The 19,241-nt window shown below is 33.4% G+C and overlaps 1 protein-coding gene across 1 annotated transcript in view; it reads left to right on the forward strand.

The window, feature by feature from the left end:
• The window catches only part of LOC127977702 (Golgi apparatus protein 1), a 38,207-nt gene extending 25,713 nt beyond the window's left edge, over positions 1-12,494 (forward strand). Inside the window, exons 19-26 of the mRNA XM_052582712.1 lie at positions 2,074-2,211; positions 3,325-3,448; positions 3,676-3,818; positions 4,658-4,759; positions 6,329-6,436; positions 7,315-7,435; positions 7,697-7,803; positions 9,211-12,494. Coding sequence (XP_052438672.1) covers positions 2,074-2,211; positions 3,325-3,448; positions 3,676-3,818; positions 4,658-4,759; positions 6,329-6,436; positions 7,315-7,435; positions 7,697-7,803; positions 9,211-9,378 — 1,011 coding nt within the window. The 3' untranslated portion in view covers positions 9,379-12,494. The remainder of the gene's footprint in view (positions 1-2,073; positions 2,212-3,324; positions 3,449-3,675; positions 3,819-4,657; positions 4,760-6,328; positions 6,437-7,314; positions 7,436-7,696; positions 7,804-9,210) is intronic.
• The last annotated feature ends 6,747 nt before the right edge of the window (positions 12,495-19,241 follow it).

Here is a 19,241-nt window from a genome sequence, read left to right on the forward strand (position 1 = left end):
TTTTCCCGGAAAAACACGAGCGCCTAGAGGCGTGACGTGTGGGCGGAGCTAAAGAATCACGAGCACCAGTAGGCTTTTGCGTCGAGAGCGTTTGGAAGCTGTGACATTACCCAGAGCCGTTGAAAAACATATCTAACGGCTCTGACATTGCCTTGAGGAAAAAAACATCATCCAAAATAAACCATGGCTAACAGTCAGATTCAGCCGTTTATTTATGATCCAGAATCAGATCCCGAGGCTGAAACTGAACGAAAGCAGCAGCAGCAACGACTCGCTCCGAGCAGGGCTCGAACCCGGGTCTCCGATGCGAGGGGACACACTAACAAGGAGGCAGAGATATTTGAAACAGTTTTAATCACCGCCTGCGGTTCCAACACACGATCGTGACCCTTTTTCGTTGGGACTGCATTATCCTTAAGAAATAAACGATGTGCAAATCCGTCGTCAAACTGGGCCTTGTTTGTAAAACAAGCATCTTCGAAATGCAGGGAACAAACACAAACACTTGCACAACTCCGTTGATGCTCTGTAAAAATAAACTCCATCCACTGGTCCCTTAATGCTGTTTCTCTTTTGGTAATCTGTGCAGGGTTGTCTTGCCCTGGCAACCAAAAACACACTTCTTTTGAGACATTTCGCGACGCTCTCGCTCTGATCAGTGAAATGTCTGTGCTGCTCAGCCTCGCTATACGGGAGCGCGCGCTCTTCCGGCAGAAGTGCCTCAGGACCCATATAAGGAAATTCCGCTCCATCTAACGTCACACAGAGCCATACTCGAAAAAAACTTTCAGAAACTTGTGACAAACCGGAAGGAGTATTTTTGGAACAGAAATACTCCTTCAAACATACAACTTAATTTTTGAAACTTTGTCCATGTTTAGCATGGGAATCCAACTCTTTAACAGTGTAAAAAAACTCAGTATGCATGAAATAGCATTTCACCCCCCCCTTTAATGCTCTATGACTTTTATAGTCCTGTCTAATTATGGAAAGTAAAAAAAAAAAAATGTTATTCACATATAGCAATAGTGTAAAATATTTTTGAACAATACTAGAAAAAGATATTCATTTTAGAATTTTTTTTTTTTTTTTTTTTTAGATTTTATTAATTTTAAACTCCTTTCCAGGTCTAGAAATCGTATTTTTTTAATTCCTAAATTGTAACATCTGTGACATCATAAATGTCTTTAAAATCCACAAATAAAAATGACTGAATTAGAATAATGAAATGTCAGTTTACATTTTTATCTGCTTTTGCTAATTTGAAAGTTTTTATCTTACTTGAATTCATTTCATGCCATCTTAAGTTCCACTTAAATGTATACACAGTTGCTTTTTTAAATGTAACTTAATTTTAAATTTTTAACAAATGGAAAACTCCTCCATTTTATGTGAACATGAAAGACTGAAAAACATCATGTTAATCCATTAATGTGGAAACCCTGGGGAAAATCCAACATTACAGCCAGATGGTTTAAACCACATAGCAAAATACAAAATATATATACAGAGTGGGATTGTTATACATGTTATGCAAAGCTGGGTATTTGCACACATGTTAAACAAAGTAGAATTTTCCTTGCTTTTTAATTTTCAGTGTGTAACACTCTTAACTTTCTCACCCCGTCCATTAAAAACCTAGCTATAAAAATGATTCAGCCATAAATCATGTTGACACTAACATGAGCACATTAACATATGACCACACGTTTAAATAATTACACTTATTCAATAGTCAGCAAGCTGGTGGGATCATGTTTAGTCAGGTAACAGCTTAGATTAGCTTGGGTTATTAAAAATAATAATAATAATGTGATCTAATCATGCACTCTGACTGACATGAAAATTCCATAATAAGTAAATAATTTTTTTGCTTTCAGCACAATTCCAGCTTTAACTACCACCAATGAAATGCATAGCTAATGAGTAGAGCTGTCCGTTTGTAGTGTTCGTTTAGTGTGATTGTTGTTTTAAAAAAACATTCAATCATGGCTTAAGTGAAACAAATCAAAAGCAGCAGCAGTGAAGAATAGAGCTCTATTAACTAACCGTTGGCCGTCCTCTTCTTCTCAGATCATTGAGTGCCTCAAAGAGAACAAGAAGCAGCTGACCCAGGTGTGTCATCAAAAGATCTTTAAGCTTCAGGAAACTGAAATGATGGATCCAGAGCTGGACTATCAGCTCATGAGAGTGTGCAAGCAGATGATCAAGGTGAGTTGTTCCAGCAGGTAACTAACTTGGGTCAAGTCCTGCAGTTCCCTGCGGTCGTATCCTGACATTTTGTCCATTTCCTAAAGCTTTCCTGTCAAAGAGAAAGAGCTGATGGTTATAAACGTACTCTGGATTGTCAAAGATCAATAGTAATGGCTCAACCCCCATGTTTTAATTAACTTAAACTCAATAAGATCAACATGGGGCCAGAGAGAAGCGGCTGATAAATCGGACCTGATTTGGAAAAGAGTATTAAACATTTAAACCACACAACCTTGTCTTTGAGCGAAATACTCTTCCTTCCCAAAGTTTGGGGTGAGGAAGATTTATATCTTGAAAGAAATGAATGCTTAAAATTATTGATTGATCAAATTGATGCAAAGTGAGAGAAATTACTTTTATAATGTTACAGAAATTTCCTATTTGAAATAAATACTGTTCTTTTGTACTTTTGATTCACTTAAAGAATCCCGGAAAAAAAATATATATATATATATCAAGGTTTCCACAAAAATATTAAACCGCAAAAACAATTATATTACTATTATCACCATCAAATCAGAATATATGAATGATTTCTGAAGGATCATGTGACACTGAAGACTGGAGGAATGATGCTGAAAATTCAGCTTTGCATCTCAGGAATGAATTGCAATTTTAGATTTATTAAAGTAGAAGACTGTAAATTTAATTTGTAGCACTGTTTATGAATGAATATTGTTTTTGTATTGGTTTGCAAAAAACATCAACATTTTACCGACCTTAACTTTTGAGCCATAGTGCAGTTTAAGAAAAGCAGTTTTATGCCACTTTGCATCACTGAAGAGCAGTGGAGGGATGTAGCAGTAAAAGACGAGGGATTGTAATCACAAAAAATTGCCAGTTAATTTGCCAAAATGACTGAGCCGTTAGCTATCTACAGACATTATAGAGGGATTGAATTCTGCCTTACGTGCAAGTCAATTTAGCTAAAATCGCATGCTAAGTGACTTCATACTTGCTTTTCAAGGGGCTGTAATATGTTTCCATATATTTCCCATAGATAGTCCAGTGCGTAGTTAAGTCTGTTTCTCCTTTTCTTTGTCCTTCACAACCTATTTGTCCTTGGTTTAGCGTTTTTGCACCGAGTCGGATGCTAAGAGCATGCTGCAGTGTCTGAAGCTGAACAAGAACAGCGAGCTAATGGATCCCAAGTGTAAGCAGATGATCACCAAGAGACAAATCACTCAGAACACAGGTGAAGACCAAACACATCTGCACTTCTTTAACTGTTAACTGCAGGTTTTTTGAAGCCGTCATCTAAATCTCCCATTTTTGGTTCCTTGAGTTGTGTTTTGAGGCTAGTTTCTGTCTTTACCTCCTGGCCTTGAATCTAATATTTAATGGCCTCTTAAAGAATCTTTTAATTATTTCAACTTTTGCAATGCTAGTGTTTTAATTTCTTTTCTGTGTTTGTGTTTTCAGACTACAGATTGAACCCAGTGTTGAGGAAGGCTTGTAAAGCAGACATACCCAAGTTCTGTCAAAGCATACTCAGTAAAGCCAGTGATGCCAATGAACTGGAGGGTCAAGTCATATCCTGCCTCAAACTCAAGTATGCAGACCAGGTATGTGTGTCACTGAATATTAGCAAGGAGTATGTAAGGGATAAAGTACAGTCAGCCCAGTATTATAGTCTTGTATCATACTGAAGGGTTTCTGCTGTTATAATGACCATCTAACTGTACAATATCCTGCTTATTGCGCAACTACTTACTTATATCTTCACTGTTACTGTTAATTATTTTTAACTAAAACTATAAAAAATTGCTTTTGGTAATTTAAATAAATTAAATATAATAATTAGATGAAAATTTTTTATAAAAAAACTTAATTATAATAATAATAATAATGATAACAGAAATTAGAAATGTTACCTAAAGTTTGTGCAAATATTTACTACAATTAAGACTATAAACACATAAAAAAATATATTTTTATAAATATATTTATATCGTACAAAAATAATGATGCTTTCATCTAAATAAAGCTAAAATAAATTTAATTTAATTAAATGTAAGTATTAGATTAAAAATATTAACTTAAAAATTGTAATGTAAAAAAACAATTGAAAATTATAATTGTTGACTAAATGTTTTACTATAATTACAATAAAATAAAATAAATGAAAGCTATATAGACGTATTAAAAAAAAATGACAAAAGCACATAAAATGACTAAAATAAAAAAATATGAATAAATACTGATACAGACATAATACTATAGTAATAATGACTTTTATGGATACTAAATATTGATTAGTAAGTTGAAATGTTATTTCTGTAGAAAGCACATGCTGGTCTTTGTGTGTAAGTCAGATATGGAAGCTCTTTTATAAGCATGTGAGTGGGAGTGTTGTGATGTGGAAATGCAGACTGTTTAACAGTTTTAAACGGGTTGTTCCCAGCGGTTGTCAGGAGACTGTGAGGATCAGATCAGAGTGATTCTTCAGGAGTCAGCGCTCGACTACCGGCTCGATCCACAGCTCCAGGTTCACTGCAGGAATGAGGTGCGTGGACACACCAAACCCTAATGAGTTGTCGCTATTGGCTAGTCAATTTTTTAGTATACTCACCAGACAGACACGCACATAATGTTTGTAAAATGGCACAGTTTTTTAAATATCTGAAAGTACACTCTTGACATCAGTCAGTCAAGCATTATATTATTTAATAATAGAACTTTAGCAATTAGAAACAAACTTAATAACCATGTTTGAATGCATATTAGTCATTTTAAATGAACACTGGACTGGGGGTGGTGCTTTTTTAGTTATTCAGTGTTTCTGTAAAAAATAATATATTGGGAATTTTTTTTTTGACAAAAATACTCATAAGATAATAATAATACAAATTCTACTAATAACAACTATAAAACGCACTAAGGATTAATGAGCTGCTGGATTCATGAATATTAATCAGGTTTTGTGCATTCGCTCGAACTGATTTGCTGAAATCAAAACAGGGACTGAGATTGCAGCCAATGAGATTGCCTTTTGCATATTAGCTCCGCCCACTACCGGAGAACCCGGCAGTTCTTAAAAGCTGAAGAATTCCAAGGGAACGCAGTTATTTTGACACACTAGACTTCACACTAGAGTTTACGGTACATCAAATACAGGAGCGTTGCACATCCATTTCAGATGAACTGGAAAACAAAACAAATCGCTGATGGAGAGTGAAACTCTGAAGCGCTCATAGTGTCATAGTGTTCAGAGAGTGAAAGCAGATAGGTGCTAAACTAATACTTAGCCTCAAACTCACACACTGGGGAGTAAAATCTGAGAATATTAGACCATCATTTAGTCGCCCAGAGTGAAGATTTAGTCGCATATGCGAGTAATTTACTCGCAATGCTGCCTGCTGTTTTAATGATGCCTAAAATGCTGTCTAGGTAGGGAGCTTGCAGGTGTTTGGTACAGAGCCTATGCCCTTCAATACGTAGCATCCTTATGAAATCTTAACATGTCAGGACACTCTTTTGAGCTGCACAGAGACAGTGAGGGGGCGTCTAAAATCACTGTAAAAGATGTCACGTTTACATTTACTTTTAGTCAACATACCTATCATTACTTTTTTTAATTTAATTCTGTCTTTGTGGGACAGGAAACTGTAGAATGACATTAACTTATTAGGATTGTATGTGGAAATGAAAGTCTAAATGATTTACCATGTGATGACATTATGCACTAACGGCTGCACCAAGGCCGTCTTAATTTGTCATTAATGAAAGATTTTTCCTAGTGTTATTGTATTAGGTCTGTTTGATCTGCTGTGCTGCAGAGAGTGTTGCAGATGAATGTGGATTGTTTGTAATGCTATGGGACAGGAACAGAGACCCTCCTCCTGCAGGCTGTCTGAGAAAAGCCCTTTATTGATGATCTCCATGAGCCATAGGCTCTCGGGGAGCAATCAAGCAGAAATGGTGTGAAATGGGTCTCTTGATGGGTCAGTAAAGAAAATTGACTATGATCTCTGGGTGATATTCTGCTGACTGAAGGCCACATGAACAAAGACAAGGCAGACTCTTAAAAAAGAAAATGGAGATTTGATATCTTTAGTCTGTGTGTGTGTGTTAGATCACGCGGCTGTGTGCAGAGGAAGCTGCTGCGCAGGAACAGACGGGTCAAGTGGAGGAGTGTCTGAAGAACAACCTACTGAAAATTAAACAGGAGGAGTGCAAGACGGTACAAAACACATCCTTAAACATGCTTCATCTGCTACACACTGCTTTCCTCTGCATCTGTTGCTATAGAAACACCATCAGTTCCCCATTAGACACATGGGTGGTTGCATAGGGATTAATTTTATTTATTTTCATATATATATATATATATATATATATATATATATATATATATATATATATATATATATATATAATCTATTTCTAATATACATTTATCTAGTATATGTATGTGTGTGTGTGTGTGTGTGTGTGTGTGTGTATATATATATATATATATATATATATATATATATATATATATATATATATATATATATATATATATAGCATTTTTACATGGGTCAAATAGATATGTTGTAATATGTACACAGTTACATATTTATTTCTTAAAGAAATTAAGAAATTATTTATTATTATTATTTTATTACAATTTTTCATTATTTACATTCAGCTAGGACACACTAAATCTATCAAAAGAGATATTTATTCAAGTTTTGCACAAAAAAATAAACAATAGAAATTAATCAGCACAGCTGTTGATTATAATAATAAGAAATGCTTCTTGAGCAGCGAATCTGGATGTTAGAATGATTTCTGAAATGAGAATGATTTTCTTCGGTGAGGATTTGAAAATCAAGAATAGACTTAGCAGCTTTTGAACTGTAGTTTAATCATTTATACATCCAGTTACACAGAACAATCATTATTTAGTTTTTAACAACAGTTTCCTTCATCCTCTGGTTAAGAGTCTTTTTGCTGCTGTCTCTTTAAGAAACACCTTCACATGTGAAGTGAGCAGCAGTCATGGCACTCACACACATCTATATTAATCTGACATGTACAGGTTGAGTGTCATTTCATCTTCTCCATGTGTAGGAGGTGTTGAACATGCTCAAAGAAAGCAAAGCAGACATATTTGTGGATCCAGTCTTGCACACGGCCTGTGCTCTGGATTTGAAACACCACTGTGCAGCCATCAATCCTGGAAGAGGCAGACGTGAGTGGGGCTTTTGGTGTATTGCATATTACACAATACATTGACATGATCAAAAATTAATCTTAGAATCTTAAGTTGCATATTAATATTATTATATGTGTTGTAAATACCATTTTGTGTTGTTTAATTCATGATGCCCGGTTAGGATAACTGGTCTATTTGAGAGACTGATGGAAAGTTGTTGGACTGACAGACGGTGTGATTACGATGTGTGTGGTTTTTTAACTATCCTGACTCCCTGTGTTTGAAATCCTTTCCCAGAAATGTCCTGTTTGATGGAAGCTCTGCAGGACAAGCAGGTGCGTCTGCAGCCTGAATGTAAGAGAAGATTACAGGACCGCATCGACATGTGGAGCTATGCAGCGCAGGTCAGTGCACACAGACACATCATCCAGATGGACAACTATTAAGAATTTTTATGAAATATATTTACTTACACAACAGCCCAATTTTGCATTAAAATTATTATTATTGTTGTTCATCGTCTGGCTAACTACGTCTTGTATTATTTTTTCTGACAGTCACCACTTATAAGCTTCTACTAAATATTGTAATGAAGTTGCTTTGTAACGATTTGTATTGTAAAATGCGCTATACAAATAAACTGTAACAAAGAAATTGTTATATTGAGATGAATTTCTTTGTTTAGTTATCTATTAATAAAAATGACAATAAATAAGAAATTATAGTTTTATATATATATATATATATATATATATATATATATATATATATATATATATATATATATATATATATATATATAGTGGTAACAGCATTCCGACATTATTATTATTATTATACATATCTCTATAATAAATGTATTAACATAAATTATAATAATAATTGCTATTATTAATGCAATAACAGTGAGAATTAATTATTTTATTAAAATAAATAAATCTTTATTATTAATAGTATTTAATAACAATATTCAATATTTTGTAACAATATACACTATTTTACACTACACTTTTTCTTTCTTTTTTTTCTTTTTATTAATACTTTTATTCAGCAAGGATGTGCTAAATTGATATAAAGTAACAGTCTTCTATTGTTACAAAAGATTTCTATTTTAAATAAATACTGTTCTTTTTAACTTTTTATTCATCCAAAAATCCTGACAAAAGTATCACAGGTTCCAAAAAAAATATTAAACAGAACAACTGTTTAAATTATTGATTATGAATTGGCATATTATAATTATTTCTGAAGGATCATGTGACACTAAAGACTGGAGAAATGATGCTGAAAATCAGCTTTGATTACAGGAATAAATTATATTTTAAAGTATATTAACCGTTATTTTAAACTGAAGTAATATTTTACAGTATTACTTTTTTAACTGTATTTTTGATCAAATAAATGCAACCTTTATGAACAGAAAAAACTTATTTTAAAAAAACTATAAAAATTCTACCGATCCCAAACTTTTTAAAGGCAGTGTATGTTATTATAATGATCAACATAAAGATTTAAAATAGTATAATCATAATTATTGTCATTTATAATACGTAATTTAATAACAAGAAATTATTATATTAAAATAAATTATTATTGTTATTATTCTTACTATTATTAAAGCTGTTCTTCCAAATATATGTATGAATGTATGTACACATACACATTTTAAGTAGATTCTTTTTATTATAAAAAATGTTATACTGGGTATTTAGTATTATTATTCAGTATTTATGAACAACATTTCATTTTGAGAATGTACCCTAAAGAATGTTTTGTCAGGTTTAGCAAAATTGTAGCGTGTGATTTCCCAGGTGGCACCAGCTGAAGGTTTCTCAGACCTCGCTGCTCAAGTCATGACGTCACCTTCGAAGAACTACATCCTGCTCATGATTGCGCTGGCCGTGTCCATCCTGTTCCTCGTGGGGCTGCTGTGTGGCCGCATCACCAAACGTGTGACCAGAGAGCTGAAAGACAGGTAGAGCGAGGGTGCCGCCCATCCACCAGTTCACGCATCATTTCCTGTCCTCGCTGTTCTCTGGGATCCGTCAGTGGCCACTGAAGCCCACCTCAATCCAAACATACAACCTTTGAAACGCTTCTCAGACAGGATCAAGATCGTTTTGGGACATTATGCCTTGAGAACGTGTTTTTTATTTTTGTTTCGAGAGTGACAGCCTTACTTCTTGACTGTAATATGATCATGTGTCAATGCAGAATTTTTATCGTTGTATCTTATTCCATTTTTTGAGAATGATGGGGCTTTATCAGCAGCTTACATGAAAATTCTAAAGCCATCTTATATTTGTTTTCTAAACCACAAGGTGGAATTCACTTCAGGTGGGATTAGTTTTGGGTGTCTCCTGAATGTTTTGGCACTGGGGAGGGAAGATGTTTTCTCTAGTCTAATATGATGAACTCGAATGATCTTGACATGAAACGCTGAACTTTATTAGTCCAGACAAAGACGTTTAAGATATGTTAGACATCAATGCTAAACTTGCAAAGTATGATATATTACTAGATTGTTATGTCATCAAGGGCAGAGACAAACAGAATAATATTAAACATGTCTTTGAGTGAATCTCATTGAAACAAGTCCATGCACTATATAAATATATATATATATATATATATATATATATATATATATGATTATGACAACTCCCCATGACAACTTTCACTTTAGTTATTTTTTCAATTCTCATTATTTGCTATCATTTTTTTAATTGCCATAATACAATTTATTTAATTCAACAAAGGCAGTACAACAAAATAAAATAATGCTATGTCATAATTTTCTTTAAGCACAATTTGTTTTCTTTTTGGTCTGAAATATGACAAACATGGTCTTGGACTGGTTTTGTGAGATTCCCCTACTGATATGAGAATTAGAAACATCTGGTTTGCACATTAATAATGCGTTAGACATTAAATGATTCATATACGAAGAGTGTGAAATTCGAACAGACCTGTAGCTCTGTCAGAAAGTTTCATGTTAAAGATGGTTTGATTGTCCAGAGCCAAGTTTGCTGCGGACCAACATTGTGACAGACAGGACTGTATACCCTGTGAGATGAGGTACTTTGAATGTTCACAGGACGACTGCACTTTTTTGGTGTTTTGTTATGTTTGGCTTAAGCCTTATTTATTGTTTACAACAAATGTGCTGATCTTGGTTTTAAATGTGCGTGCCTCTGTGCGTGCAAGCGTGTGTGTGTATAGAAACTTATTTCACAGCTATGAAATTGCCTTTTCTCTTTCTCTGTCATACCAGTGAAAGGAAACATTCATTAGTCCCCATGGATGGCGGCTCTGTATTTTTTCAAAGCTGAACCCACAGACATCTCTATTATGAAAAGGAATTACATACTTGTCTTTTTAATGCGTTATTAAGCTACCCTGACAATAACTGTGATGATTATATGCATAACGTTTGCTAAATACAAAAGGTTTTTCTAAAAGTTGATGCATGCTTTTTGTCCTCAGATCTCATTCTGTATAACCTCATATCTGCTTTGCTTTGGGAAAAACTAATTGGGCAATTCTCATGAAATCCTGTTCAGGTAAAATTTTACGCCAAAATCAAAAGACAAAATTGTTTTTAATTACACTATTTTTACAGATAAACCAGTTGTAATGAAATATATACACATGAAATATGATCAAAATTTCACCTCAAATTAAAATTAAAAAATAATAATACAAAACACACTTTGCACTATTATTTAGGTGATATTTATTTTCTTGACAAAAGCTGTACCACTACAGAGAAGTTGTCTATGGATTCAGTTGTCTAAATCCATGCACATTGGTGTGTGCGGTCTCTCAAGGACTGTGCAAAGCTCCATGGAACTAATTTATCCAATGTCCTTGTATTAAAGGGATCCTTCACCCAGAAATGAAAAATCTGTCATCATTATTCACTTTCATTTTGTTCCAAACCAAATCTTATGCATTTAGTTTTTCTGCTCAACACAGTATTTTGAAGACATTTCATTTCGAGATAACTTATTGTATTTTTGTCCATACAATGGAAGTCAATGGGTAACAAAACAGTTTAGTTACAAACATTCTCGTGTTTCACTGAGAGGTTTGACACAACATTGAGTGCGAGTAAATTCATTTTCATTTCTGAGTGCACTGTCCCTTTAATAGATTCACAAATTTGGGAACAGATTTGTACATATTTTGCTTTGGAGCTGGATAGGCCACAGGTGCACTGCTTACCTCTAGCATTGATGACCTCAATGTTATTCTGTAAATAATAATCTAATGTGCAAATCACAGACTGTCCCAGATTTCTGCTTGATTGAAATTTGGACTGTAAAATTCTACTGATCCTATGATCATGTTTGACTATATATTGTAGATAAGTAAATGTTAAAAGTTACATTATTCCAAATATATTTCTGCCAGTTCATATTTTTTGAGACTGGTCATGATGGTCTGTTTTGGTTTGACTGAATCATTCTTTTTAGTTTGTTTAGTATTTTACATATAACTGGTTTATAGTGGGTTTTTATCAAATGTATAAATCACAAAGCTGATAGTTATGAGTGAGCCTGTGTTCTGTTTGGTCTGGACTCTACTAGTTTGGAAAATAAGTGATCCTTAAACAGTTTTGGAGGAGGTGTATGGAATATCAAGTCTTTCCAACGCTTACAACTAGTATACTTGCTTTCTCCTTTAAGAAAAAGTTTTTTCATCTTTTTTTTTAATTGCGCACAATTCATGTTGCCAGAGATTTTGGATTCAGGCAAAAAAGATCTTTTTTGTTTATTTGTGTCTTTGTGTTGAGGAGCATCTTTTGAAGCCACTAGCAAAAGCAAACTCTGGACACTGACATTGCAGATCATAGTTCAGAGCCAGAGATGATCCTTTCTCTGCTCCGTTGGACTGGAAGCGGCTCTAACGTCTGTCATGTTTCACATGAACAGCAAATGGACTAAACATCGTAAAAGGTTATGACTGTGATATTTGCTCAGTTTCTTCATTTTACCATGTAACATTGTGACAAATCAGACTTCTTGTTGGTTTCCCTAATTCTGTACAGATGAATTATCAGTTTAATAAAATGCTTTAGGTTTTCTTAGCATTCTGTTGCGTCTTCAGTTGTTTTTTTCATACAGTATGTGACTCACAAAAACATGATTTTTAATGCAGTTAATCATATTTAGCTACACAAAAAATTACAAAATTATAAAAGCACTTTCTGATTGGCCTTTGCATTTTTATGTCAGGTGAAGTCTACTTGGAGAAATTTAGCCTTATTTCAACTTTATTTTTATTTTTTTTTAAAGCTCTTCTTTACAAAAATCATTCATTTTGAATTTAGCTGAACACACATGATGATTACTAATACAGCTATACAAGTTCTCAGGATTGCTGTCATTTGGGCTTGCTGCCATCGATTATTATGGTAATGAAATACTCTATGCATAATATAATGATGAGGCACTTGTCTTAGTCAAAGCCAGTCTTCCTCTGCATTAAGAGGCTTATGTAACCCAGGAGGACCTGGATAATGAGAGTCCCAGAACTCAAAATGGCATAACATGAATATCAGAATGTCTTAGTATGTGGTTTGTCTCCTTTGGCTTTGACAAAACCTGATGATGATGTTCTCCAGCATGATTCGAGATGATCCACGGAGCATCAGGGGAGAAAGAACATGATTATCTGTACAAAGAGTCACATGATCAGTTCTTATTTGATTAGCCGCCTGGAATAGAGCGTAAATTTGTATTTTGGCTTACTTTACGTCATAGTGTTTCTTAGCCTTAAATGATTCAAAATTATAAAACGGTTTTTGAATTCCAGTCTTTTGGAGCCAAAAAATCTCATTGGCGTTAGACTTTTTCAGTCTTTCAAACAATCAAACACTTTTTCGACGTAAACTTGTGAACTCGATCATCAACCAAGTGTAGCTTTTACTGCCACCTAGTGGTGTTTGGACTGAAATACTTTATTAAATGTGGCCAAGGTTTGTGATGGACCAACGGGCAAAGATTAATGGCATCATTTCAGAATGGCTTAGATATAAATAACTACTGGACAGCCATAAACGTCAACTAATTTATTAGCCACTAGTCATCCGTCATCCATCCATCAATCCAGAATTACCAAGAGGTCAATACCGTCTGTCCTGCAGGCTGGTCATTTTTTCTTATTTCTTGGCAGAACGGACATCAAGGACGGATTTAGCCAATATGATGAAACTTGGATTTTTGCAAACTTTTTTTATTATAGTTGATAAAGTGTATCAGGTAGTTAGAAGAATATATATATATATATATATATATATATATATATATATATATATATATATATATATATATATATTGCAATATCTGAGATGATTAAATTCATATATCCAGGCAATATTCTTACAAAAAATAAGACAAGGCTTTAATAGATAGGTAGGGACATTTTTTATACTGAATTATCTAATATAATTTTTTTATTTTTTTTTTTTTCACAAAACTTTCCAATATACAACAAACAATCTATTCTGGATTTTTTTTTTTTTTTTTTTTTTTTAAAGGTATTACCAAAGTCCTTATTACTCAGTCACATTATTAACAACATTAAATTTTTCCTTTCTTCCTTTCTTTCTTTTTAGTTTGTTCCAAAAGGTTTCATTTCATTCAAAGGTTTCATCGTAAAACAAATAATAGCATAGCAATTGCATGAATTGTTCTTTACTTTGTAAAATGTCTTTCTCAAAAAAAAGCACATCAATTACAAAGATTGCTATCATATACTCTATAGTTTTCTGTTGAAATAGTTTTCTAAATCCTTCCAAAATAATGAGTAAAACATCTACACAAAAATGTAAAGCTGTTTATTTAGTCTTCACCTTTTTATAAGAATGACGCTCTCTCAAAAGCCCCGCCTTCAGAAGAAATGTCAGCCAATCCGATGTCTGCACACACCTGACGATGTGCAATGATTGATTAAATCCTTTTGTGCTGTGTAAAATCTCTTGGTCGTTTGTTTTCTCAGTAAACTATTTCAGTGATAGCAGTCAGGTAAAGTGGGCATTTTATGTGTGGTGCTTCAAAAAAGCATCTTTAAGACATAACCTTTGGTTCTCCATGAAGTCCTCAAGTCACATTTACTTCCAAACACTTAAATCTGGTTTAGGATATAAGCATGGTAGGTGTGTTTCTCTCCATGTTTTATGGTTTCAATATCAATCAGTCAAAATAAAATAAAGTCTCTGTGAAGGTAGTTTGGAGTTTGCAAATTTACTCATTAATCTAGATCAATATGCTGTTAAATTATTTTAACTGACAACTATACCCAACTGGTTACATGGATGACTTTTCATGGCACTTTTTTGAGTTTGACATTATCTTCTCATTCTTTGTGCATTTTTGGTGCCCAGTGGATGAAAGAAAGGGTTTGGAACAAAAAGAGGGTGAGTAAACTCATTTATGATAAAATGATATATGATACAATGTTCATTTTTAGATTACATACATATACATACACTTTGTTTAGTATAGTTGATATAGTGTATCAGGTAGTTAGAAGAATATATATTGAATATAGGCCTACTTTTTCAAAATAGTAAACATTTATATTGTTTCCTTAATATTGAGTAGTTATAGGCTACTATAACGTTTTAACTAGTGACAAATTTTATGAGCAAGAAATAATTACTTTAATTTAGCTACAAAATGTTAATGATTCAACAAAAGAGTGAAGAAAATGCATGTTTTCCCAAATGAAACACGAACCGTATTGTGCCTGGCCGAGTTGTTTCAGTCATGTAATTGTTCTTTGCTCCAGCAGATGGCGCTCTGTGTACACACTTCACTCACTTATCTTTCTCTACATTTTCATACCTAACAGGAGCTCGTGTAATTTGTCTCTCTGTCAGTGAGTTTAACATATAGTTTATCTTAGATACATATAAACCCAAAGTTCTGCAATAAAACGTTTTCGGATGCATTCGCTGTTAATTCCAGTCGACCTTTAAATCTTCCCTGTCTGGAACAGTCCTTGTCTTATTTGCTTTCTTAAATCTCGGTTTCTTGGATTAAAGATGTAATCTGAGTTTGCCATATTTATTGATGATTTGGCTGCATCTAACTAAATCTATTATCCAAAAACCAAAAACGCATGTTTCTCTGGCGATAAGCAATTTAGACTTGTCTGGCCTTCTAATTATTTTTTTACACCGTTTTTATTCCCCTGTATCGTAGTGCTGCTTTAATCTTAAATCATGGGACATTTATTTGCTTTCTTTAAATAATAATTTGAGCATGCATGCCTTTGCACATGCATTCGAGGATGGGACGCATTTTACAATTGTTCAGATATTCTATTTATCAACAAAAAGTATACATAATATGCTTGATATTCACTGTTTGTTAGCACTATTAATATTTTGTTTAATTATAATATGTATAACATGGACAATATTATATAAAGTGGTAGCAAAAATAATGCCTTGGGATGGTAACAGATTTGTGTTTTTGTGTGTGTGAGGGGTAGATAAACACATTGTCCTGGGGTCGTGCACTTGACCTTTTGTCTGAACTGTGAACAGCTGCTGCATCACGAGCTCTTCTGACACTGTCTCCAGATATATGAACACTGCTGAGAATCCAGTGACCAGCGGCATTAACATGGTTAAACTTCAGAGATTGTACACTTCATTAAAAAAGTTATTGAGATTAATTCGAATGACACACATTCACTGTATTTACGTGAGGCATTAGATGATTTTATAAGGCTCGGTATTAGAGATTTTAAATCTTGAATTGAGTCCAATTGAGATTCTTTCTTTCTTTCGTTATCACCAATTTAATTCTGCGTATATTTCAAACGAATTATTATCGCGAGAATGCAATGGACGCGAATGACGATGCATTTATAAAACCATCTTGAGTCAAATCTCTTAAACTTTTTGATTCGTCTAAATAAACCTTTTAATAAATAACAACGATTAACATTTGGATTACACTACAGAAGGTGGTTTTATTGGTGAGAAGAACCGGAAGAAGGTGAACTTTTAAAATATTTTCCAAAGGGCACAAATAAATATGACCTCATACAAAATATAAGCTTCAGAATAGGTTAAAAAGCGGATAGGGTAAATATAATTATCGTTTTATATTTATTTATTTTGAATTATAATTATCTAATGTTTTTGTAAAACAGAATTAAGTTGAAGGTGTTTTAAGAACGAATGAGCATCTTATTGACATTAAAGGTTCGTTTTATTCTCATTTCACCAGCTGTTAATATAGTTGTAGCAGTATTAATAGTAATATAATAAGAATAATTAAAGCAGAAGAGCATCACGTGTTAAATATAGTCTGCTTTAAAAGATTTGCTTAAAGTTTGAATGTTAAAATGTTATCAAAGGCCCGATATCAAATTATAAAAAGCAGTTATATGATGCATTTTAATTCAGAAGAAACTGTATTACATTTCAGCACGTGGCACGAGAGGTTAAAATGCATGAAAATTAAAAAAAGATGAAATTTTGCAGGAATGGGAAGAGGATTCACAAAGCCTGGTAACATTCAGACGGTAGTTTTCTGCGTCTTCTGTTCATTATAATTACGTTTTTTTTTCAGAAAAGCTGATGCTGTTATTTATAATGTATTTCGATCATGTACTGAAACATATTAAAAACACACGTGAACGCGCTGTATCAAGATTGCTGTCTTTTTTCTATGAAGACAGTAACGCGCAAAATCCGACAATTAGCCAAAATGCGTAAAAATATGACATGATAGTCTTAAATTAATCAGGGTATAAAATATTAAATAAAATGCAAAGCTGTATAGATGTATACTAATATAATATTCATATATGAATGTTATTAAACTAGCACAGTTATTCAATGACCTTTCTGATCCTGTCCGATCAATAGGCCGGTGATTTCCAGTCAAGTTCATGTCCACAGCACGTGGATCTCACAGAGATTTTGAAAAATAAAAGAAAGAGAGCTAAAGAACTTAGGCTACTGTGATTATAATAGGCTATGAAATTTGTTTTCAAAGGTCATTATAGATAGCCTGCCTCATTTATTTTTTCAGGCTGTTATCAATTCCACATGCTCTATCAAAGCCAGACATAAGGCCTGGTCTTAATACAAATACAAATACATAGAAATGATGTAACAGAAAACAGTGCAATGTAAAACGACATTAAAAAGCAATCACAATGAAAAGAAATGTAGCTTTCTACGGGAACATATACTATATTCATAGAGTATAAATTTATTTATAATATGGACTTACCTAAAATAAATAAATAAATAATAATAATAATAACGCCAAAGCAGAGCAGAGGGCTTGTGGTTGTCCTGTGTGATGATTTTGGAGAGGTTTGAGGAGCAGACGCTGTGAGACGGGGTGTCGGGCTGCTGTTTGAGGTTAAGGTCACGGGGTCAGCAGACAGACAGCAGTCAGGGGCTTTCACCGCAGCACATTGGATGTCATGGAGGGCAGAAATTGGGTGGGTTAAATAAGGATTTACAATTCTATGAATAGCATCAAGATGCTTCAATCTCCACAATTTGACATTCTGAGCAGAGCTGTGAAGAGAGTAAATGTGATTTTTTTTCCATTAGCTACTGCAAGATTAAGACGAATTTTCTGTAAAATTGTGTCCCTGTTCACCACAAATGTCTTTCTGAATTTCTTTCATTCGTTCGGAATTTCTTTCTCTGAATTCTGAATTAAATAGTACATTTGCATATTAAATACGAGTTAAATATAAATTCATATCCTTAAACAGCATTTGTGGTATTCAATAAAAAAATAACCGAATCACCCTGAAGTTTGTATAAAAACCATTCTAAATTTCTGATTATTTTCTATTTGTATTAATTGTGTCGAACTAATTGTGAGTGTTTGAAGTGTTTATATTTTCAGACCTTACTGAAGTACTTTCTATTTCAATAGCTACACTGAAAAAAAATATATATATTCACTCACAATAAATTTGCAAGTAAATTGTACAAACAATTACAAAGAATGGCAAAAAAAAACATTAAATTAAATATTAAACTTTTAATTAGAAAACCAAAGCAGTACATTTCTTGCAAAATGTATAACAATTAATACATATTAAAATACATTTAAGAAATACATATAACAACCTGCCAAAATAAAAGCTAACAATAATTTTGAATCCAAATGACAGGGAATATTTAACATTATAATATAGATCAATCTAATGTCATTCAGTATAGTGGTATTTGACTGAATGTAAAGGTCTTATTCTGGATTTAAAAAGTGTGAATAAATCTATAACTAACTAAGGTTACAAAGTTAATACATGTCTAGACTGGACAGCATTTCAGAACAGCTGATTGAATCATTTATACATGCATGTGTCATTTTTAGATGTAATTTTGTCAGTCCATCTTTTTCGATTTTAGAGGCTATGTGTTGACCCCCAGTCGTTCTCTCCAAAAACTCAAATAGAGGACCATGGTTGCCATATCAACCGGCCACCTGACGTGTTACTGTGGCAACAGCAGTATTAGACAGAAACCGCTTATTAGATGTCCCATCTAAGGGTGAGAGGGAGGGGTGAAGGTGGAGGGACATCTAGATTAAAAAAGAATGAAACAAGGAATAATACTGGCCACTAATACTCCTAGTAAAAAAGGAGAGACTGATAAAAGCTAGTTTAAAATTGTGCAGCGGATATTAATTCCTTATAAGACTATTAACCCTTTCACTGCAGCACTGCTCTGAAATAGAGCATCTTAAAACAGTGAGAGGGTGACATTTGTGTCCAAAAAAAGAGGCAGTAGTAAAATGTGTTGGAACAAATGCGCATTGTTTGTGTCACACCCACAGTTTGA

This window comes from Carassius gibelio, chromosome B18 (genome assembly GCF_023724105.1).
Source record: "Carassius gibelio isolate Cgi1373 ecotype wild population from Czech Republic chromosome B18, carGib1.2-hapl.c, whole genome shotgun sequence".
In the NCBI taxonomy this organism is placed as follows: Eukaryota; Metazoa; Chordata; class Actinopteri; order Cypriniformes; family Cyprinidae; genus Carassius; species Carassius gibelio.